Genomic DNA, 25,319 nt, shown 5'->3' on the forward strand with positions numbered 1-25,319 from the left:
AATATGAGAGTAGTGCTCAACCAGGAATACAGAGAATACACCTCCAAAGCCCCATATATAGTGTACTTACAGCCAAATTGGGGGGAACAAATCTTCACCACCACCCCCTCCTCCATCACTGGAAAAAGACACAAACCGAAGTCATGAAAAAGTGAATGTCCTGGGATTTATTTCAAAGGTGGCATGTTTTGGGCCTCTCTCAGATTTATGCCCCCTTCCTCAGGCATAAATACAGTGCATAACGCAAATAGACATCCACTTCTTCATGACTAGGGTCTATTTCCAGTGATAGGGGGGGTGAAGATTTGTCATTCCCCCCCGTCCCTCTTTGAATGTAAGTATGCTATATATGGGGCTTTGGGGGTGTATTTTCGATATTACTGTTTGAGCGCTACTCTCATATTGTTTGCATACTATTCATACATATTGGGATACCAATCAAATGATTCTTTCATGGTTTGCTAGAATTTGGGAGCAGATCCAGCTGTTTGTGGTCTCAGATGGCTGGCTGTTTGTTGAATTTGCAAAATGTCCTTTTGAACACAACAAATATTTGATCTAAGCATCAAGCCTATAAAACAAGATGGAGTATAAGGCAAGATGGTGGAATTAAATGATACATTTACAATCTGTTTAACGGTCATTAAACAGTATAAAATGTATGAAAAATGGTGTCATGTTGATTTCATAGATTTAAATGTGTTTAGTAGCTCCCTAATTTTTGAGCAACAACTGTGCTTTGATGTTAAAATCCTGGACAGCACAGTATGGAGAAAATGAGAAATCAGTCATATCAGTTTAGAATTTTTCTTGGCTTCTCATATCGTTTCAAGAACATATTCCGACTGTACAGTCACACCCAGATGTATCTGTGTGAATGTCAAGCCTGCCTTAATCCTGACCAGTGGGTGCAGCTCAGCAGGGACAGCTATCATGGGAAAGAATCGTGCAGAACACATCAAAGGCAGAAGCGATTAGCCTGTTTTACAGTTGAGCGCAGCAAGGCTTTGATTCCACTCAAATTTTTGGGAGGAGAAAAAAATATTTTCGGAAGTATTTATTACAGCTGCAGCTCATCAGGATTGGCTACTGCTGAGAAAGTTAATTGCTTAAAGTTCTGCTGAGTTCAAATCTGAATATAGTTTTCCCCTGGTGTTAACATTCAGTATATGCAGACTTAATATTTTGTTGGCATTTATTACGGTAATCTAATAGCACACATTGCACGTGGTTCTGTAGATGCTCAGTTCAACCACATAACATGTTGAACAGTGTCCCTTCAGCTGGGTTCAATCGGCGTTGGAACGTCCGGTCAGAGGTTCAGTCGCAGATCCGGCACAAAATACTAGAAGAAATTATGTTGCATGCAGCAATTTTACTTCCAAAAAATGGCAGGGCAGCTGAATGGAAATCAAACAGACCCCATTATAGTTAATGGGGTGCGTTCGGTGCTGTTCAGTTCTGTCATAGGATGGACCCGTTCAACCCGGGGATTTCCCTTTCCTGCTCCCTGAACAGGGCAGGAAAACGGAACGCCGCGACGCAAATGTGAAGGCAGCCTACTGTTGTCATGTTACAAATCTTCAAGCAATTAAGCAAACGTATAAATGCAAATGAACACAGGTGGTTGAAGTATTGAGTGGTTGAAAGTACCAGTCGTGGGGATTACTTTCCAGTTTATTATCTAGATGAATTCTTAAAGTGGTATTTCGTGTTTTATACTGATGATTTATTCTCAGGATAGGTCCTTAGTTATTGATCGACAGATGTCTGCCGCTTGGGATCCCCGCCAATCAGCTGATGTCCGATCCTCACCGTAATGAGGAGCAGGAAGTGTAATAGAAGCGCAGCTTTTCCATTGATATCAGTGGGAGTGAGGATAGCTAGTATACTCCCTCCCCTGATCATTGATATTAATGTCTGACCCCACTGCACTGACAGCAGTCTGGACAATAAGCTGATCAGCAGGAATCCCAACCTGCGGATCCCCGTTTATCATTACTCTTGTATTTTAAGTATGAACATGAATAATATAATTATCTGAAGTGCATTGGTTTTGATGCATGCTGTAGAAAAAGATAATGTTAATGTGAGAGTGAAATTTAGATTGGTTTTATACAGATTTAGGGCCGTTTTACATGCAAAGATAATCTTTCAAACGATTAAAAAATTGAAAGATTTAGCAATGTATTTGGATAAAGTCTCAATGGCCATTTATGGCCATTAATACTTTATCATCTTCCTTTGCATGTAAAAGGACCTCCAGGAACTGTTTGCAGAGCCCAGCTTTGTTTAAACACACTCCCAGCTGTGCAAACAGCTGTCAACACATTCCATTGTTCTCCTCATGGCTAGTCTAAACATGCCGTAGGGAGAACATCTTGCAGTCTTTTTAAAGATGAGCAAAATACATTCAAATGGAATGCATTTGCTCAGACTTTTTAGTAGCTGAACAATGGATTTTAAGTTTAACTAAAATCCATCGTTCAAACGAAAAGTGCATAATGCCCGCATTTACATGTAACGGTTATTGCTCATTTTTATAAAAGGGCCTTTAAAGGGGTTGTTCAGCATTTTTAAATTCTTTACAAAAGGCTCAGATGGTGTAAAATAATAAAATAATCCATTCTCAGCTTATCCATCACCCACCGCTAGTGGTCAAGTGATTCAAGGGTCCTCTACTACCACCTGGCCCCTCTCAACATAGACATGTCAACACTGCAGTCGTCTCATGTTCGTATCTAGAGGAACCAGGAAGTAGAGACAGCCAAAAGACCTTGTGTGTATAACAACAGGTGCGGCATGGGATTGGTAAGGTGAACGTGGCTTATTTTATCAATTTACACCAACCCGAGCCTTTTATAAAGAAATGGAATTGGCCAAATGTCTTTATATTATATATGGTAATTTTCTTATATCGTGGTGACAACCAACCTGCATGGTTATGTAGTTAAACTGTGTGTGTATATCTTGTGTTAGTGCACTCACAATCTCCTTTTGATAGGTCATGCTATTGTCTGTATGTTACATCCAGACGCTTGTACCAATGAGCAGCTGATTAAGGTCAAGGCTTTGTTTGAAGGGCAGATACAGTAATTAATCCTGGGAAGTAATCCACACAACATTTTGGCAGATTTATAGAGAAAGTCTCAAGCCTTAGTGACTCTGCCATCCCATCAGTCATTTCTAGACTAAGCAAATGACTTATTCAGTAATAGGGTACAGTCCAGAAATGGCATTTCATTTGGTCAGCTTTCTGGGTTAACAGAGATTAATTGGCTTTCATCCCGAAGCTCAGAACGGGCCAGAAGCTTTTGTAAGAAAAGACCAAAAGGAACTTGAGAAAAGATCTTGATTGTTGTGTAAGAAGAGAATCATTTAAAAGTGGATACTTTAAGGAGGACTTCTGTGTCCAGTTCTCTCCTTCATTGACCGAATATTATGTTAACACTTCGATGTAACATCACGTAGGAGCAGTTTTCCAGTTGTTGACTGTCATTGTGTAGACTGAAGAAACGTTATGCATTTGTGGAGAGGGGGTAGAGAAAAGCTCAAGGTTAAGTGAGAGAAACGGTCTGAAGGGTTGATAGAATATTTATGCAACAAAAACTGCATCTGTTGCAGATTCCATCATCCACATGTAGCTAACTATATTCATTTCATTGGAGTGCAACCCTGACGGAGCAAGTTTGTATCAATAAATTATCCTCATTTTATGAAAGTCACTGCACACCTTAGCTGCTTGATTGACCAAGGTGAATTTTACAATCACAATCTGTTAAAGTTTCTTTTAGAAGGCAATTATGGATATTGTAGAAAACCACCCAATTAGCAAAATTTACAAATGCTATGAGATAATCCTTCTTTTTATTGAATTCAAATGTATCAAAATCTTTTTAGTTCATTTTTTTTCTTCATTTTCTGCATCTACAAATTCATCCCCAAGCAGAATTTTAGCAAAGTATTCCCCAACAAATGCCTCAGGAGCCACATGTGGCTCCCCAGCTGTTAGGAGCTGAAAATACTATTATACACTACTGATGCTCTGGGTGACAGAGCATTACTAGAACTTGCCAGTACAATGTAGTAGTGAATACTTATGTAAAGTGTTTAATAGGTGCTTTTAATATTCAGTATACCTCAACAACACCTATCATATTCAAAAGTGCCAGCAAGCTAAAAAGATTGGAGCATTCTCTTTTAGCAGATACCAAAGAGAGAATATTGCTATATACAATATTCAACAATCCTGCACTTGATCGTTCACTGGCTCTTGGCTCCTCTACTCCCATATTATTCTATACTCATATTATAAAATATTGCCTTTGTAATATTCGACTGTCTTAACTAAGAAAGTGGATTTGTTTCAGTTCTCCTTTTTTCTTTCTTTTTTTTGTTAAGAGATCCTTGGCAATCATTGTCGAGGATTTAGATTTGTTGCCTGTAAGTAAGCCATGTCTGCCACTAGACATAATTACCGTTTATAGGCAAATATTGTACTGATGTCTTGTATTCATCAGCTATGTTAAATAGGATTAAATCAGAAAAAAATGTAAACTTCACAAACTTGCAAAGTCCTATACAAATGTGTTGCTAATTTACACAAACCATAGAACTGCACTTGTATTAGGAGATTGAGACACATAAACTGGTATGTGGTATTAAACTACAGGATTATCTGATCTTCCCAATTTTAACCCCCCATGACTCACATTTAATGACACTTATGGTAGAAATAAAGACTACATAAATATGACTAGAAACAGAAATGTAAAAAGTTTTGTTCACGATGTCAAAAAATGTTTTCCACATCAGAGGTGTTCAGTATGAGCCTCCTTTGTTACTCGACACACATCAAGCCTGTAGTCAAGTTACTGCCATGTACGTTGTAGCTTATCACTGATGCAATGGCTTCTGTGAGGTGTATTCTCTGATCATACATGGTGGATGGTAAGGGTGGTATGTAGACCCTAACACTTCCCTAGAGAAAAACACAAGGCATAAAGTCCAAGGAATGTGGAGACCAAGGAAGAAGTCAAGACCTGCACAGCCAATTCATCTGTTCGAAATTTGCCTAATGGCTTTATGGCTTGATGTGTGTTGATTGATAAAGGGGATTCACATTGATTAATTCTGATGTGGAAAACATTTTTTAAGTTGTGCAACAAAACTTTTTAAGTGACTATTACTATTGATTTCAAGCGCCTTGTGTGACACAGAGTGTTATGGCAGAAAAACAGTCCTAAGTTCTTCTCACAAACTGAAGGTTCTGGGTTCAATCCCCACTTGTGTCAGGTAGGCGGCTCAAGGTTAACTCAGAGGTCGGTAAAATGAGTACCCAGCGTAAAAAGATGACTGGGGAAGGCAATAGCAAACCACCCCGCAAAAACAGTCTGCTAAGAAAAAAGCACAATGTGATGTCACCCTAGGAGTCAGTCGTGACTTGGTGCTTGCACCAGAGGACTTTACCTTCAATTGATATCAAATTTCTGTATCTGAGTGTCATTAAACGTAAGTTATGAGGGTTTCAGATTGGGAAGATCATCTATAATAACTCAGAATAAAGTAGTGCAGCAGTGATTATAATTTCAAGTAAAAATGAAACAGGAGGCTTTATTCTACTGGCTCCCATTGTGAAATCCTGGCAATATGTATTGGGTATGTAGTTAATAAGAAGTGAAGATGTACAGATTGTCTACACTCGAGTGTCACATTGTCCTCTTCATTGGCTACTAATAGGGCTATACTGTGCTTAAGCGTCTGTCAAATAATAGATATGCTATACATCTAAGCAAGTATTGCTTTGTGAATGTATATCATGGAGGAATAAGACTCAGGGGAAAAATAAATCAATGGCAGAGCAATCCTGATGAGAAAGAAATACCATCCTATTGATCTAAGCTGCGTGCGGATAAGCTACTTGATGAGATTAAGTGAGTAATCAGACTCATCAGGCTTTTTTTTTCTGTGGTGGGTTCCATGCCATTTATTTTGCTTGTGGAACGGGCAGTTCAAACAGAAAAAAATTGATGATTTTCATTTGTGGATATTTAAAGCATTCTAACAATGTATTTGAAGGTTCTCATGGAAACTCTGTAAACAGAAATCAAGGAGGACATTGATTTCATGCTTTTAGAGCCCAGGATGTCGTTCTGATTCAATTGATGGGGGATATGGAGGCAGAGAATTCTACATTTTCAGCACCACTCTGGTGCAATCAGTGTCTAAAATGCTTAGTTATATTTTTTCATTTTAATTCACTTTCTACACATGTATTGATGTTTGTACTGAAGTTGTAGCTTTATTAGTAGCATTCTTCTATAGGGGGCACATTTTTTTCCCCCCAGAGGAAACTACTTGTGGCACTCATAGAATTACATCATTTTTTTGTACCAGTGACAAAAGTTGTAGAACTTTTTTATAGAACTACAAGTTTTAGTTGTTCCAGACCGTATTTCAGCCACGCACTAACTGTGTATCTTTAATGCTTTCAGACCAGAGCCACAAGAATAGTTTCAGATTATCTAAAGCAAATTAGTAGTAGGGAGGTATAACTTGAAGAGCTACAGTTGGAATCTTGAAGAGGGCTCTTGCTGTGCCATTTATAATACTGGTGTCATCTAATGCGTTATTGAGGTCTTTGAGGCCCCTTAGGCTCAAGGGTCCATAGTGCAACCCCTGTAGTTATGTCCCTGAGGAGTGAAACAGTGTATGCCCCAAGAAATAATAAAAAACACTGTGGTTTTGCCATGATTTAGTAAAAATTGTATGCAAAACACAGCATAAATGCAACCTGTGAATAAACCCTAAGACTTAGGTCTGAAGAAGTAAATAAACCAATGCAATTAGTTGTTAAAGCTGTATACCCATCTCAGAATTTTATGGCATATCCACAGGATACGCGATAAAAAGTCTGATGGGTTCTGGCCCACACTGTCCCTTTGGCTAGTCGGAAAGACAGAAATCACCAAATGCACTGCATTACACTATTTCCATAACTCTCATAAAAGTCAATGAGAGTTACTCAACAGTAAGCTATGCTGTTTCCATAACTAGGGAGCTGTGAAAGCTGCATAGCTTGCTGTGCTATGCTGTTTACATAATTCCAATTAAATTCTCTGGTACATACAAAAACATCATAGCTCATTCAAGCTCAGCTGTTTTTGTTAGTCTGCTCACCTCATAATGTTCCCATTTCAGCCATGTTTTCCAGGGATTGAAACACCCCTTTTAATAATCGTATGCAATGTTTAGTTTTGGTACTTTTTGGATTAATTATTGATCCAGCATCTATTACATATTTTGCATTTGTGGTCATCCTCCTTTTGTGACTAACTACCGCTAAAACTCATTAGCAAGAAAGACAGGAAAGTAATGTTAGTTAGGTGACTATTGTTATCTTCTCAAAGCATTTCATTGCAAACTGAAGCGAAGGGTACCGTAACTTATTAGGATTTGCAAAGCATCACCATGTGGCATAGTTAAGTCTCTTGGACTCTATAGCAGATTTCAGTAGAGTCATTTAACATCTGCCTCTTGTCAATAACACATATTGTATCATCTATTCCATCCACAAGTATTTTGCTTTAGCCACTGATATTTAGCCTTCACTGCTAATTGACTCCTTTTTTTCATGGTTATGCAACTGGCTGCAAAAAGAGGGTAAAAAATATGAACACATAACAAGCTACTTCCTGCTCAATTTATCTTTAATTGGGTTGAACCAGAATTACTGAGAAACCCATCGATCCTGAGAACGGGGATCCTATGTCCCCCCTCTTCTTGTCACTGCAAGGATGCTTCTCCTCCTGCAGTGAAATCACAACGAATGGAGTGCTGGCTAAACATCCTCAGTCAGCGCTCCATTCATTTTAGTGGGGCTGGCGGAAATACCTGAGCACTTGTTACGTGGCTATCTTCGCATTTCCATTGAAAGTCAATGGAGCAGCAGTATGTTTGCCGGATTGTCATTCCATTAATTCTCCTCCTCACCTTGAGGGGTGCAGTAATCCCACAGTGAGGACGAGGGGCTGCATGTCATCCCTGTTCTTGGGAATGGTGGGGGTTTCAGCGGTAAGACCCCAGCCAATCAGCAATTTATCTTTTGCATAGGGAATAGCTTGTAATTCTGGTACAACCCCTTTAATGACCTGGTAAACTAAGTTTTCCCATCCTACTGAACCATTGCATGTCTCTTGGATATGTCATTATTGTCTGATTGTTAGTGATCTGACCATAGCAACCCCCACTAAAAAAAAGCTGGGAACCATTTGTATTTTCTTCTGCAAAAGGATGTTTCTAACCAAGCAATAAGAAAAGAAAAGACAGACGTGTTTATTGTTAAAAAAAAAAGCCAAAGGGGCCAATGTGTGTTATCTAATGTGTTATCTTATATCTTAGAGACATTTGTGGGATTGTGGGAAAATCCATTTAAGATCATTTCTTGCTGTCCAAAAACATCTTTATTGAATTGATGTTTGAAACGCTCTATTTCCAATTTGTTCAGTCTTGTCCGACTCTTGGATACTCTGTAGGCCAGTTCTCTCCATGCTTCTCCATTCTCTATGGCTGCTTTCAGTTGCCTGATGTCCATTCCCATGTCGCTCTTGATGGTGTCCAGCCAACGTGTCTTCTGTCTTCCCCGTTTCCTTTCATCATTGACTATTCCAAATAGCATCTATTTTTCCAGCAAATGTGCCCTCCTCACGTGTCCAAAGTAAGTCAGTCTCTGTCTGGTGATCTTACCTTCCAGGACAGTTTTGTTGGTGACCCTAGCTGTCCAGGGGATTTGTAAAACGTTTCTCCAACACCACAGTTTAAAAACGTCAATTTCTTCTGTCTGCTATCCTCAATGTCCAAGTCTCACAGCCATATGTTGCCATATATTGCAATCAGGAAAATGATGGCTGTGATTAACTTCCATTTAATGGTGACTGAGACATCCTTGTACTTCCATAGTGGGTCCATGATCACCTTGGCTGTATGCCCCAGTGCTAAATGACACTTTATCTCATCTGTCAAGCTCCTACTATGATCAATGAGCGACCCAAGATATACTCTATATAATGGCTAAATAAAACAACTTGTATTTGAAAAATGTGTAGTTGGAAATGATGCATCATATGACCTAACATAAAATACATGTCTGCCTTGGTGAAGTTCTATCATATAACCTTGATGATTTAGAACTGAAGCGTATGTGTTATTTTCAGTGGCAATTTGTTCTGATCTCCAACAAAGGTAGACTTAGGGCATATTTACACAGCCGGTAGCGAGTCAAGCCTGAAATTCTTGGGCAAGACTCAACATCCCACAGAACTCAGACACCATGTGTGTTTTCAATGCAACGTGTGGGAGACCACACATCTGCATGTTCTATTCTTGTGTGAGGCATAGGAGAACTGTAACTTAGACCTATGAGGAAATACATGTAACATAGTATCTTGAGATCATCCAGCCACGGTCAAAGAAACATCGGCTCTGCAAGATAGAGATCCTAGTGCTGTTTGCTGCACATATCATACGACCTCTGTTTGCTTAACCTAAAGCATTTCAGTGTCAGAAAACCAACTGAGCCTTTAGAACACTGTATGAGATTTATTATGTGCCACTACGATAAGAGCAGTCAGAGAAGTACATAGTTTTATTATTTCTAATTATGAGTTTTATTTCTTTTATAATCTACAGTAAGTCAAGGTGATTACATTTACATCATAATGTGAGAAGAAATAATTAAAAGGGTTTTTTGTGCCTACTCAGAAAGGCACTCCATTACTAACACATTGAAAAAGATTAGATTTCCAAGCTGTACACCAACGATTTATATTTATTTCAACTTCAGTCCCAACATAATAATCAGTGGTGTGCAGAATACCATACTATTACTTCAGTATGGATGCTGAACATCCTTGTTGAGATACAGCTAGTAGGCCATCTTTACGGCAATGCTCCCTGGGGAAAAGATATGCAAAATAGCCCTCTTCCAGAAAGAAGAAAGTGCATCTCTAAAGCAGAGACATAGCTTAAGGCTCTTGTGCACGACTGCAAAAATTCAGCACGGGGGCCCCACAACTTTCCTCTGCATCGCTGGGTTTCTAAAGAAGCCCATCGATGCAACATCAGCAGCAGGGAATATTGCTAGAATCTTAAAGGATTAGGTAGAGGCTAAATATAGGGGGCCCCAATGCAAAATCTGTAACATGCCCTCCAATCATCCATGTGCATTTATAATACTGGTGTATTCTTATATGATAGAGGGGCCTTTTTGCCCCCTAAGGCTAGATTCACATGGGATGGATTTACCGCGGAAATTCTGTGCGGAATTTCTGTGCGGCAAATCCACCAGCGGCTCCTAATCGCAGGATTAGCCAGCCCTGTGGACGAGCCAATCTGTTGCGGAAAACCCGTGTGGAACCGGCGATGTGGCGCGGAATTCTTTTTTTTTTTCCGTTGCGGCCTCACTCCTCTCTATTGGAAGAGAAAGCTGCAATGGAATGTCGGTGGCCGGACCGCTCCAAAACCCGCTGCAAAATGCCATGGGTTTTGAAGCTGCTTGTCTCCCGCAGAAATCTTGCATTTTTTTTGGCGCGGCCAAGCTGCAGGATTTCCGTCCCGTGGGATCCCAGCCTAATGCTCCAGGGCCCGGTAGTGACTGCTAACTCTGCATCCCCTTTAGGTAGGCCCCCGCTCTAAAGCCACCTGGAGATGGCTATCCTGTAAGTCAGTGTCCAACCCTTTAAAGAGCCTTCAAATTTCTCTTGGGTTACTCACACAGCCATTTAGAACCCTATACAATACCGACAAGGACCAGCAACACTGTCTACAAATAGGTATCTCTGGTTTGGCTAATAATCCCCGTGATAGTTCTAGGCTCCTCAAAATTTTGGCACTACTTGAGAGTTTTCATTGTTCTGTTGGAGAGCTACTGCATGTTATCTTAAAATATTTGAAGCCCTGACTGAATATTTAAGAATGCTATTAGATATTGTATCACACATTTTCATGATAGTGTAGCACATAGTACAGATGGCTCTAGTCCACGGCGAATCCTTTACAGATGCTATTTTTTTATTTTCTCCCACTTTGGAAGAAGTTCAGTTTTCAGCTTGCTGTGAACACTTACTTGCTGAGAGCTCATTTCACTGAATTCATGTCATTGAAATAACAGTCACTTGGTGATACAATGTAGTAAATATGCAATGAGAGGGAGTGCAAAATATATGGGAGGAGGAGAGGCACAAGGTGTTTAGAACACTCTTTAGTGAGGTATAATAGAGATACTGGTTCTTCTCTGATCCAAAGTAATATCTCTGTGTAAAATATGTTATTTTTTCATTCATTTTGGTGCCGCAAATGCAATTGTATTTTTTTACAAGAGTATCTTACACCAGACACATTTTACTTCTTAGCAAGGTATGGCTTTATCTTTCTTGAATTTCATCCTTAAAGGAAATGCATTGCCTATATGTTTATACTAATTAAAACCAGACAGTGAAACATTTTCCATTTGTCTAATCTGTTTTTATTTTCTGTGTAGATTTTTTTTTTATTTTATGGTCTGTGCATGACTGTGATGGCGGCCATCTCTCCTGAGTAGCACTTATCAGCATTCAGAGATTCTTTACAATAGCCTCATGAGTCAGAGATACAGTGGACAAGAGCTGACCCACTGACTTCTATGGAAGACTGTTGTAGATAGGACAAGAGCTGACCCACTGACTTCTATGGAAGACTGTTGTAGATAGGACAAGAGCTGACCCACTGACTTCTATAGGAAACTGTTCTAGGTAGGACAAGAGCTGACCCACAGACCTCTATAGGAAACTGTTCTAGGTAGGACAAGAGCTGAGCCACTGACTTCTATAGGAAACTGTTCTAGGTAGGACAAGAGCTGACCCACTGACCTCTATAGGAAACTGTTCTAGGTAGGACAAGAGCTGACCCACTGACTTCTATAGGAAACTGTTCTAGGTAGGACAAGAGCTGACCCACTGACTTCTATAGGAAACTGTTCTAGGTAGGACAAGAGCTGACCCACTGACTTCTATAGGAAACTGTTCTAGGTAGGAGAAGAGCTGACCCACTGACATCTATAGGAAACTGTTCTAGGTAGGACAAGATAGGACAAGAGCTGACCCACTGACTTCAACAGAAAACATGCGGAATACGACCCACTCATGTGCAGGCGGCTTAACATGACAAAGCCAAAGCATGTTTGCTCAAAATGTTGGATTCACATATTTAGCCGTTTTTGTAGCGCCAATAGAAATGGAGAGCTGCACACATGCACAGCGACCTCTCCATTCCTTCTGAGCATGGATGGGAGTCAGGGGACCCCAGTTCTGGAGACAGGTTGGTGTATGCCATAAATATCTATGATGGGAATACATCTTCTTGATGACCTCAAAGATTAAAGTGAGAGAAAGCAGGTAACAGCCCCCCCAAAGCCTCTTAAGTAGTTGCAATCCATATTTCTAACTTAAGGCCCTTTTACATGGGACAATTATCATTCAAAAAATCGTTCAAACAAGCGAAAATTAACGATAATGATTTTGTGTAAACGCAGACAATGATCGAACGATAAAATGTTCACTTTTCATTCATCATTCATTTTATGCAGCATAAAAATGATCGTTGGCTCGTTTACTAATCGTTCAGTTTAAACATTCTTATTCACTTCCACAATGAATCTGAAAGACTGAATGATTTCTCATTTGAATGAGTCATCAATGTATCTGCTGTACAAACATGAACGAGCAAATTGTAACATCATTCACTCATTAAAACGATATATTGCTTAGTGTACACTGACCCTTAGGGACTTCTTCACATGCAAAATCTGCGCATGCTAAACACAGAGAACAGAACCCATTGATTTCAATGGGTTTAATCTCATAAGTGGGTATTGCGCGCGCATTTCACTTGCATGGGAAAAAGTAAGGACTGCTGTACTTTCCTGTGTTTTGCATAGCAAAAAGTCCCATAGAAGTCTATGGGTGATGTGAAAATACGCAAGGCGAAATGTGGGACGCTGCACAAAACGCAGGGAAAAGAACACATCTGGAGCTAATTGGGTTTTAAATAGCCAATAAATCCATGGAAAGTGTATGTCTGGTCATTAAATCCACGGAAAGGGCGTATCCTTGCATGCGCAAAAAGTACAGTTACTATGCGCAGACATGCATGCTACACACGCGTTATGTACCACTTCAAACCTCATTCATTCGCAAATACGTTGCGCTGCAGTGAATGTTTTTGCGCTCATAGCCTTGTGTGAAGCAGCCCTAAGGGCTCCTGCACACTTGCGTTTTTCTTGTACGCTTTTTCACACGATATCACTGTGTTTTTTCCCTTGAGATTGTCAATGGAACTTTCTAATGTTAAAGACGCGTTGTACAAAAGTTGCAAAGCACCAACTTGCGATGCGTTTTTAACATTAGAAAGTCCCATTGACAATCCCGTGAAAAAACACAGCGATATTGCGTGAAAAACGCACAAGAAAAACACAAATGTGCAGGAGCCCTAAGGGTTAGAGGAGACAGTGTTTCCTAATAGTGCAACATCAATGATAATTCTACATTGTAATTCAATGTTGATTGAATATGCAGACATTAAATAGCGTTTCCCTATAATTTTCCATTAACTGTGAGAATTAGTATCATTTGCATGTTGATTTAATGCGTGTCAAGCTGTTAATGGCTCTAACATGTAGAAAATAGCTCCTTTGCATTACAGCTCAGCGTTTCTGTGCTTTTTTTCATAATTATTGTGATTGCTTTCCTACAGGTAACACCAATAGTATATTTGCCTTGGATTATATCAGTGGCGCTCTAACTCTGAATGGGCAGCTAGACCGAGAAAACCCCCTGTACACGTCAGGATTCATTATAACAGTCAAGGTAATACAATTGTGGTTTCACCTTTCGATAATTTGTACTATTCTGAATGTAGTGAAGCTCTTACATTTTTTTGTCTATGATTTCTTTTTAATTAAGAGAGAAGTCTGATGCATTTTATTAAAAATGTTCTTTTTAATAAAGGAGAATGTTACGGTACAGACGTGTGAATAAATAGAAAGCATAGGATTCAGGGCATTAATCTGAAGGTATTTATTAATATAAGCCATTTTGAATTTTTTTCCAGTTCATTTTGATTTATTTTATATTGAAAACCTAGTAGGTTATTTTACATAATATCATAGAGAGTAAGCCTTTTCCTGTAGAGTAAAAAGAAGTATTCTGCTTGTAGCATGCACACGGTATCTGTCAATCACTGTGAAACAGAAAGTTATGCAACGGTCTAATATGCCTTTTTTACTTTCTGCATGTAGTGAAAACCTTCATTGTTTACAGCAATTCTTTCAAATAGGAAGATGGAGCAATACTTCTGCAACGCCACCTATTGGAGCCAAAGATAACCATGCATAGGCAGCTTTTTCACAGTGATTGCCCTCATCAGTGTGCAGTAGGTTTATGGCTTGGCTAGTGAGAGGCCTATAGATGTGGGTCAGGAAGGGTATTGTTACTCCTTAGGGAGAGCACATAAAAGGTGTGAGGAGATTTATTATGCCATCCATGCTCCTCTGGGAAATATGCAAATGGAAGGCTGAAACAATGCCTCTACAGCACCACCTATTGGAAGACAGCATTCCTGCAAATCAATGTCAGATCTCTTAACAAGCCTTGTAACAATGACTGGGAATTATGAGCCAAAGCCAACCCACGCACAGACTGATGAGAGGCAATCCTCCTGAAACAGTTGTCTATGCATGGTTGGCTCATAATTCCCAGTTATTGTTACAAGGCTTAATAAAATGTCTGACATTGACTTGCAGGAATGCTGCCTTCCAATAGGTGGTGCTGTAGAGGCATTGTTCCATTTTTTCATTTGCATATTTCCCAGGGGAGCATGGATGGCCTTGAAAGTCCCCTCACACCTTCTAGGTGCTCTCCCTAAGGAAAATGATACTCATCCCAACCCAGTAATTCTTAAGCATGATCTGTTCTGGTCAGTTAATAATCACAAAGAAACACTTGTTACAGGAGAGTTCTGTTAACTGTACTGCTACAAACAGTACATGTGTGATCTTCACGTGGCAGGGTTTTTTCCCCCTGGAATTAAACAATAAAGGCTCCTGTTCACAGATAGACATTTTGAAATTGTTGCTGAAAGTACTTTAATAAATTGCAAAAAATGTAATTATGCAATGAATAAACTTTACTTACTGAAACTAGAACTTCCCTTAACCCCTTAATGACACGGCCTATTTTGGCGTTGAGGACCAAGCGATTTTTTGGTATTTTTCCATCTCCATTTTTCAAAAGCCATAACTTTTTTATTTTTCCGTGGACGCGGCCGTATAAGGGCTTGTTTTTTGCGTGGCGATCTGTAGTTTTTATCGGTGCCACTTTTGGGTATATAGACAATATCGTAAAATTTTTTTATTTTTTTTTTAATGATAACAGGGAGAGAAAACGCATCAATTCTGCCATAGATTTTTTTTTTTTTTTTACAGCGTTAATCATGCAGCATAAATGACACACTAAATTTTTTCTGCGGGTCGGTATGGTAACAACGATACCAAAATTGTTTTATTTTTTTTAGGTTTTTACACTTTTTTGCAATAAAACCCCCTTTTTTTTGGAAATCTTTTTTTTTCTCTATAGCTGCATTCAAAGTCCTGTAACTTTTTTATTTTTCTATGTACGGAGCTCTTTAAGGGCTTATTTTTTGCGAGACGAGCTGTAGTTTTTATTGGTACCATTTTGGGAAATGTACGGCTTTTTTGATCACTTTTATTGCATTTTTTGTGAGGCAAAATGCTAAAAATTAGCATTTTGCCTCTGTTTTTTAGCGGGTTTTTTTACGCTTTTTGTCGTACAAAATAAAAAGCGTGTTCAACTTTTTTTACACGTCGTTACGGACGCGTCAATATCTAATATGTGGGGTTTTAGTTTTTTTTCCCTTTTTTTATGCTAATATTAGAAAAAGCATAAAAAAGGGGTTTTTTTACTTTTTTTTTTTACATTTTTCTTTTTTTTACACTTTTCTTTTCTTTTTTTTATACTATTTGAGTCCCTCTGAGGGAATTACATCACTGTGCCTATGATCGCTGTCATAAGGCATGGCAGAGCTACTGCTCTGCCATGCCTTATCGCTTGTACAGCGATTATAGGCACAGGCAATACAGGACGCCAGTGTCTGGCGTCCTGTTGCCATGGTGACAGGCCGGGCTCTCGCGATGATATCGCGAGAGCCGGCCGGAGACACACAGGGATCGCGATCCCTCTGTGAACTCTTTCCCTGCCGCGATCTACTTAGATCGCGGCGTAGATCGCGGCAGGGAAGGGGTTAACAGCGGCGGGCGCATCTCCGATGTCCCCCCGCTGTTGGAGCGGGACGCCGGCTGTGACTGACAGCCGGCTCCCGCTGCGGGATAGCGCGGGATCTTATGTGATCCCGTGCTATCTCCAGGACGTACCGGTACGTCCTTTTGCGGAAAGTACCAGGCTCCCGGGACGTAACGGTACGTCCTGGAGCGGGAAGGGGTTAAACTTAGACATATTTAAGAACTAAGTAGTAAGTACTAAGTTTTTGCTGAAATTGCAATACCCTGAGAGTGTTCAGAATTTCCTGGTGAAACATTAATTTGCATAGCTGGAGGTATATCCAGTAGAAAGAGGTAGATTGTGATCCCGCTGTATAGAGCTCTGGTGAGACCACATCTGGAATACTGTGTTCAGTTCTGGAGACCTCATCTACAGAAAGACATTGATAAAGTAGAATGAGTTCAAGGACGAGCTACAAAAATGATGGAAGGTTTCAAGAAAGCCTTAAAGAACTTATTTTGTATATCTGGGAGAAGAGAAGGGAAAGGGGGGGGGACATGATCGAAATGTTTAAATATGTTAAAGGTATAAATAATGTTCAAGAATGAAGTGTTTGTACTATAAAACTAAACACGGGGCACAATCTGAGATTAGCTGGGGGGAAAATGAGACGCAACGTTAGGAAATATTATTTTACAGAGAGTAGTAGTAGATGCTTGGAACAAACGACCAGCAGACTGTGTTTGAAAATCTACAATATACTGTATTAATTCCAGCATACCTGGGATAAGCACAGATCTATTTTAAGAGAGAAATTAAGAGGAAATAATATATAGACAGTCTAGATGGATCATATGGAAGAATAAGCAATGGACTTCAGCATACCAAGTAGGCAGTGTTTAGTTTCAGGCCAGTATTTACACGCAAAAGGCTTGAGAGACGCCATAGCAGAGCCAAAACATTGCTGCTATTTAGGATGTACAGTGCTGTGCAATTGTTTTAGGCAGGTGTGGATAAAATGCTGCAAAGTAAGAATTGTTTTTCAAAAATAAAAGACATCTGATTGGCTCCACATTTTTTCTACAGTAGGATAACGACCCCAAATATAAAGCCAAAGTTATTAATAACTATCTTCAGCATGAAGAAGAACAAGGAGTCCTGGAAGTAATGGTATGGCCCCACAGAGCCCTGATCTTAATATTGAGCCTGTCTGGGATTACAGGAAGAGACAGAAGGATTTGAGTGAACCGACAACCACAGAAGATCTGTGCTTAGTTCTCCAAGATGTTTGCAATGACCTGCCTCCTGAGTTCCTTCAAAAACTTTGTGCAAGTGTAGCTAGAAGAATTGATGCTGTTTTGATAGAAAAGGGTGGTCACACCGAATATTGATTTGATTTAGATTTTTCTTTTGTTCAGTCACTTTGCATTTTGTTAATTGGTGAAGAAAATTAATAACACTTCTACTTTTGAAAGCATTCTTACTTCATAGCATTTTTTTTCACATCTAACTGAAACTTTTGCACAGTACTAGCCTTAAAATAAACACTGCCAACCTGGAATGCTGATGTCCATTGCCTATACTTCTAGTTTTCTATTTGATAGGTTATTATGGCCACTCTATCTTGGACGGACTGTTGCATCCGATTTGATTCATTTACTTGGAGGACTCTGGTGCTGTACCTATTCCTATATGGACCATATGCTGACAATTTTCTATTTTTCTAAGAAAAAAAAACTATACCACTGGTCAAACTACTACATTTTGAGAGAGCACTGAAGCATGTGGATACTTAATCACTGATCCACATACATTGCAGGAAATATTCTAGATCACCCCTCTATGAGATTTGCAAGCTTATAATTAAAATCAATAAAGGTCCAGCCTGTTACTTAAAAGCATTGTGAGCTGTACTTGTTATCGAAACTGTGGCGCTGGCCACAAATCAACGGCTATTTAGCAGTCCTATTGATTGGGCCAATCCTAGGCTGTGCTAAAGGTGTAGAGATCATTTTTCAGTTCTAGAAGGGGAACTAGTCTTGTAGTGCTGGAAAGTGACACATAATTACAGCACTTGACCTCTGATAAGATTCGCTCAATACCCCATTATCATCATCGTGGTACTTGAGGTTCCGAGGTCTTTCATTTTCCTTCTTTAATTGGAATAAGAGAATATAAGGAACTGTATCTTCTTCAATGGAACAGAACATGCTGTATTGTGACAGAAAGCAACAGGAGCATCCTATTAAAGACCTTTCTCCTTATAAAGTTGTCACGGTCATTGACAGGATCTCGTCTACACAAGAACCAATTTGTCAGCTCAACAGAGAGAACAGTTTTGCCCTTTTGCTACTCTGTATTTTCTGTCGAAAAAAATCTAAAAATCTTTATCACATATATTACCATAGAATAAATTGTCTGGACAAAATAGTTATAAATATTTATATTCTGCTATATTATATTTTCCATCAGACGTGGCTTTTTTGCAATAATTGTACCTTTTGTCTATTTCCATTGACTCAAAAAAAATACAGTGCATGAAAGTCCTAAATCTAAAATATACGCACTTTATTTTCTACTTTTATCACATTTTACTGTTTTAAGGGAACTGAACTGCTGGATGATCGAAGCCCTTCTGATGCCACTGTGAAAACTACATTCAACATTCTAGTGATTGACATCAATGACAACGCTCCACAGTTCAATAGCACAGAGTATACTGTCAGCATTCCGGAACTGGCCCAACTTGGTTTTGCACTGCCTCTGTATATTCAAGTACAAGATAAAGATGAGGTAAGGGCTAATGCACGCATATATTATACGGCGAACACCATGGTTATATGGTATGATGCAGATAAAGGATATAGCTTGGGTTTTAGTTTAAAAATGGCATTCAGGATGGAAAAAATTAAGCTATCGGCACTCACCCCTTTCCATATGTTCTATTCGGGCATTTTTTACTGAATAGAATGGCTCACCAGCTTAGTCCTCAGCAGGAGAGAACTGCAGGGACATTATATTGCAAAGACTAGATGGATTAATGCCCTTTTACATGACCCAATTACTGGACACAAGCATGCAAATGATCTTTCATCAGTTGATCGCTGAATTTCAGCAAGCATAAAAATGCTCACTAATTGGCTGTACACATGGAGATATACAGCCAGCCTACAGGGACGAACAATCACACTTATGACTGTTTTTCCCCATAAGTGATTCTCCACCTGTTTAAAGGAAAGGCAAACAAGCCCTCATCTACATGCTTGTCGATTGGTGCTCGTTACATAGGGCTGAGCAGTTGGCCCATAAGAGACCCTTCTTCTTAAAGTTCTTGAACACACAGACGTTTTTGACTGCAAATCATCCATTTACCCATTTATGGAAGAATTCACATACGTATTTTTTTTTAAGAAAAAAAAGACATACTTTAGCTTTTGTGACAGTTTTTCATGCAGTTTTTTAGCTATTGCTAAATGTAGATTCAAAAGAAATGGTAAATCTAAAGACCTGAGCAGTCGACATCTGTAGTTGGCTAAAAAAAGAAACGCCAGTGGTAGGTTTTCACTTTGCCTTCCTATGAAAACACTTTCAAACAGGACAAAAAATATTTTCTCCTGCTTTATATGCAGCCCCAAAATCTGTACTACTAACATGCAGATTTCGGTGTGGAATTGAAAATAGCAGAACTATGTCAACAGTTCTGCATCAAAATCTGCAGTTAACAGTGCAGACTTTGGTGTGGAATTCAGGGACAGCATACTCCACAACACTGTTGTTGAATATTCCTCCCATGGAAAAGGTCCCTTAGAGTATGGGCTTATTCACAAGAGCGTAAATTGACTGCCGTTTTCACAGGCGGCCGATATACGCTACAGTTTAATTCATTGGATTCCAATGCATCAGATCACACAGGCGTATTCCCGTGGCATAAAAGTGCCTGTCCGGCCAATATAGCAGCGGGCGCTTTTACTCCAGGCAGGAAAGATAGTCCTGACACTATCTTTCCTGGCCGGAATACAGACGCTACCATGACTCCTATGGGAGCCAATGACAGCTGCTGGAGAGGGGAGGTGGGAGGGAGTTTAGCAGTCATCCTTCTCTCCTTCTCTCCGCCCCTTGCCAGTTGTTTGCAATAGGAGGGGGCGGGACAGGGGCCTAGGTAGTTGGTAAGCTCCCACCCTGTACCACCCCATCCCATTGCCGGCTGCCAACAAGCGGCGGGAGCCTAGCACACTAGCTCCACTCCTGTCCCACCACTTCCCATTGCTGAGAGATGGCGAGGGGGAGGAAAGGGGTAGACAGCTTAGCAGAGCTAAACTGTCTTCCCCCACCCAATGGCATGGCAGGTTTGGTGTATATGTGCCAGGCCACGGCCATCTGAACAGGTGCACAAACGCTAGCTTTGTGCGCCTGTTCACGCATTTTTACGATGCCAGCGGGCGAACGTACAAACGATGATGCCCATATGAAAGAGCCCTACATCACACAAAGCAGATTAGTTACAAAAGTTTCTGCTACTACTCTATTCATCTGAATCGTCCTTGTAGAAAATCATCTATAAGTGCTGCAGAAACATCCTCATTCAGATCACGGGCAAAAATTTCATCAAAACCATAACAACTTGAAATCATAAAAAATCTGTTAATAAACATTGCTTCAATGATCATTTCAAAAGAGGGATAATCTTGGTTTGCCATTAGCTTTATCTCTTGTTTTAGATTAGAATGCACCAGTGTTGAATATATTGTATCAGAAGATGAATGTGGACCAATTGTGGCCCAAGTCTTCCCGACAAATTACCTTCCAAGCTCCTCTCAAATTGGCTCATATTGTATAAGTGTTTAAAGCAAAATGATCTAATATCTAAATCCATTTGTTCTCCATCAGCAACACTATTTATTGATATACTGTAACACAAGTATCTTGTATATTGATTGATTGATTGATTGAAATAACTCAATGGGCCTAATCCTATAAAATACGTACCTCTGTGCTGATTTACTAGTTTTGAATGTCCGTGGTATCCCTACGTGTTACTATTTTTCGAGTAACTGATGCAGCATTCTTTGTCTTTTTCTGTTCTTCTGAACATGATAGATACGTAATTACACAAGACACATCTTATTATACAAAGCTTCTGTGTAGTCTTTTTCAATCTTTCTTGTATTCCATGCGGACCCTACTTCATTTTTTCCCATATACAGTTATCTCCTCATTCATACCCTCTGTGGCTTTCCGTCTGCTTGGAGGCCTTGGTGACCAGATAGTGTTTTGAGCTCAGGGATCCTGCTGGTGTTCTTCCTGTCCCTTTCATTTTGTTGCTTTGCCATCCTGTAGAGTCGTATTGGGAGAGTTAGATATCAAGATACAATTTTCAAGGTAGAGAACTGAACTGGGATCTTTTTCTGTCAACATTATTTTTTTCGTTTTTAATCAACACTCGAGGCTTAATATGACGACAGTGATTTGTCTCAAGTAGAGAAAGAACAATAATATTTCAAGACAAGACGTACAAAATGTACAAAAAAATCTGTATCACAAGCACTACTCTATTTTTATCTATATGAATGTGAACATGAATCCCGGATTTTTAGTTCTCAACCCATTTAGAAAGTGATACTTATATGTAAAAGAGCCTCATGTGGCACAGAGTGTTAATACAGCAGAAATGCAATCCTAAGCTCTCACTCATGACCTGAAGGTTGCAGGATCGATTCCTGCATGGTCAGTAAAATGAGTACCCAGCTTGCTGGGGGGTAAAATATGACTTGGGAAGGCAATGACAAATGTCACCCTCGGAGTCAGTTATGACTTGGTGCTTGTGCCAGGGCACCTTACTTTACCTACCTATATGTGAAAACTCCTCTACTATGTTTTGAGTGTACTTGGTGTATGTATGTAGGTATTGGGAGTGTTGTGACTCTCATAAATAATGTTTAAACTGTTTTGCAGGAAGAAGTGTAGAGCATTTACATTCTTCACAGGTATTTTCTAAAATGACCCGTCTGCTTCCAGTGAAACTTGTGGGCTAATTGCTCTAATTAATTTGACTGGAACATGTGGCAAGAGATTCTGAGTAGATGTCAGAAATCCCTAGCACAACAGGCAGCTTATGTCACTCAGGTCTTATTATTTTAGCATGCCATTCGGGTCATTTTTAAGAAAATTCAAGCTAAATTTTATACCAGGCGAGCAAAAAGAAATGCGGACATTGTGGCAGTTTTTTTGTTTATACATGAAAGCAAAAAATTGCTTATGGCAGTGTATCAAAAATTTGAGATTTTTCTTTGGGTTTGATGTAAAATAGGGGGTTGTGCCACTTAAAGAAGTTATTTACTATCCACATAATAGGGGATAACTATCTGATCGATGGGAATCCTACCACCGATCATGAGAATGGAAGTCCTGAGCATCCTCAAATGAAAGGACTACCACTCCATTCATTCCAACGGGACTGCTTGAGCTCCGCTATCTCCGACATTCAATCAGGAGCATTTAAGACCCCTGATGTTGTGATCACTGGGGGTTCCAGCAGTTTGACCCCGACTGATCAGATACTTATCTTGTATTCTGTGGACCTTGGACGATTGACTAACTGAAAAATCTATGATAAAACTTGGATTGCCAGAGCGCCATTGACCGTAGCCAGAGATTTCTTTCACTGGATACTCCAACACCGGTTTCATTCTTTTGTATTATCATTGCATTATTATTTAAACTGACCCAATGATAAAAACCTACTTAACCCAAGAAAGTGAATTGTCACACAAGCAAAGATAGAAGTAAGGGAAAGGGCAGATATCAGAAAATTAGTAATACTGGGAATCATCCAGCAAATTGGCCATAAAGATAGAGAATCAATCATGTGGAGAAGAGATAAGCTGAAGTTAGTCAGTCTCAAATTGATCCTGTCTGTAACAGCATGAATGGAATTGAGCAGAAAACTGTTAAGATAATTTAAATAGAGATTAGAAAGAAAAGACATAGAGTAGTAATGTGCAAATGGCCAAAGATAACTATAAAGAAAATATCACAGTTTAAAGAAAAGTTCGGAAACTCTTGCCTCTTTCATTGCAACTACTTACACCAAAACTGCACATACAGTGAATATAAAAGCTGGTTAGTGGTCTCATGTGTTTGGGGTCCTCCCGACTGCCACCTGAAGATGTGGGTGGAAAGAGTTTAGGCGTGGTAGATTTTAAAGGGACCATGTCACCAGGTATAAGTGCCATAAGCTAAGTTAGGGGGCTCATACAGCAGAGAAAGACAGTGATTCATGATTGGCAATTACAAACTTTCCCCTAAAATGTTAAAGAGATAATCAGCTAAAATTCTGACTGAATATCAGTTTATATGTATATGAAAGGAAACCTGCCACCAGGTATGGGCACCATAAACTAAGTTATGGTACCCATTCAACAGATTCCCTGGAGTCTGTGAAGGTATTTCTTAGGCTGGCTGCACATGGGCAGATTGGCATTGCAGAATTCAGAGTGAGTGTCCGAACTGACGGCTTCCATTGAAATCAATGGAAGCCATCTCACCCGCTGCTCTTCTGCTATGACATTACGGAAGGGTCGCGGATTCCACGTCATCATGTAGCAACGACACAGGAAAAGCTGGGATTTAAAAAAAAACAAAAAACTGTACTGCACATTAGGCTGGCCCTTATTATTCAACTTCCTAAAAGTTAAGCTTCCACGCCCCTCTATTTTGTTCCAATCAACAAATTAACAATCTGTGCAACATTTAGCTTAATCAGACAACTGAGAGGTGACCCTGATCGACCATGAAATTTTGAAAATTTTGAGATAAAATTTTTTTTAGTTATTTTATTTAGAATTCACCTGTAATCACTAGTATTGGAAAAAAATTAATGTGAGTTTTCATTAATTTAATTAGCACTTGTATTGATAAATTAAGCTAGTGCTACAATTGATTTAACATACAATTATGTTATGCGTGAATTCTCTTATGTGATTTGCACAGTTAGGGCTCAGTCACACGGGCGCATCGGCACCCGTACAACGGCGCCGATGCGCCTGTGTGACCAACAGTTAGAAGATGGCCATACCTGAAGACGGCCGTCTCTCTCCAGCGCTGATGAAAGAACACATGACCAGTAATGAAGCCGGTCACATGTTCTTCCTCCCAGCGCTGTAGAGAGACGTCCGTCTTCAGGTACGGCCGTCTGCTGGCTGCAGTTACACGGGCGCCGATGCGCCCGTGTGACTGAGCCCTAACATTGTATGTAGTACTTTTCCTGTGTTTAAAGTAACGTTGCTATTAACGGCGGCGTCACTTTTAACATGGTTCCCTATGAATAACTCTGTGCACCTTATAGTCTGCATTATACATAGGGAATGTTATTGGGGTTTATAATTTCATTAATGAGGTAAAGCTCATTAAGTGCAGGGAATTATTCATGAGGTGGCAGGGGCGGCGCTGTCCATCATTTTGTTTTACAGATTATTGCTGGAGACCATAAAAAAAAACGCTGCTAAATCCACTCTTAGGAAAAAATAATGTTCAGTGCTTTTTTAAATAGTATCTATTAAATAGTTCTGACATATCCATATTATAGAATGGTAGAGTTGGAAGGGACCTCCAGGGTCATCAGGTCCAACCCCCTGCTCAGTGCAGGATTTACTAAATCATCCCAGACAGATATTTGTCCAGCCTTTGTTTGAACACTTCAATTGAAGCAGAACTCACCACCTGCTGTGGTAACCTGTTCCACTCATTGATCACTCTCACTGTCAGAAAGCTTTTTCTAATATCTATTCTGTGTCTCCTCCCTATCAGTTTCATCCCATTGCTTCTAGTCTTTCCTTGTACAAAAGAGAAAAGGGTTGATCTCTACGTACTGTGACAGCCCTTCAGATGTTTGTAGACAGCTATTAAAGGGGTTGTCTCGTGAAATCAAGTGGGGTTCAGCACTTCTGTATGGCCATATTAATGCACTTTGTAATATACATCGTACATTAATTA

At 39.7% G+C, this 25,319-nt stretch overlaps 1 protein-coding gene across 1 annotated transcript in view; it reads left to right on the forward strand.

Moving 5' to 3' along the window:
• The window catches only part of CDH23 (cadherin related 23), a 996,630-nt gene that overhangs the window by 388,614 nt on the left and 582,697 nt on the right, over positions 1 to 25,319 (forward strand). Inside the window, exons 9-10 of the mRNA XM_066601617.1 lie at positions 13,786 to 13,898; positions 18,933 to 19,121. Coding sequence (XP_066457714.1) covers positions 13,786 to 13,898; positions 18,933 to 19,121 — 302 coding nt within the window. The remainder of the gene's footprint in view (positions 1 to 13,785; positions 13,899 to 18,932; positions 19,122 to 25,319) is intronic.

This window comes from Eleutherodactylus coqui, chromosome 4 (assembly GCF_035609145.1).
Source record: "Eleutherodactylus coqui strain aEleCoq1 chromosome 4, aEleCoq1.hap1, whole genome shotgun sequence".
NCBI classification, from domain to species: Eukaryota; Metazoa; Chordata; class Amphibia; order Anura; family Eleutherodactylidae; genus Eleutherodactylus; species Eleutherodactylus coqui.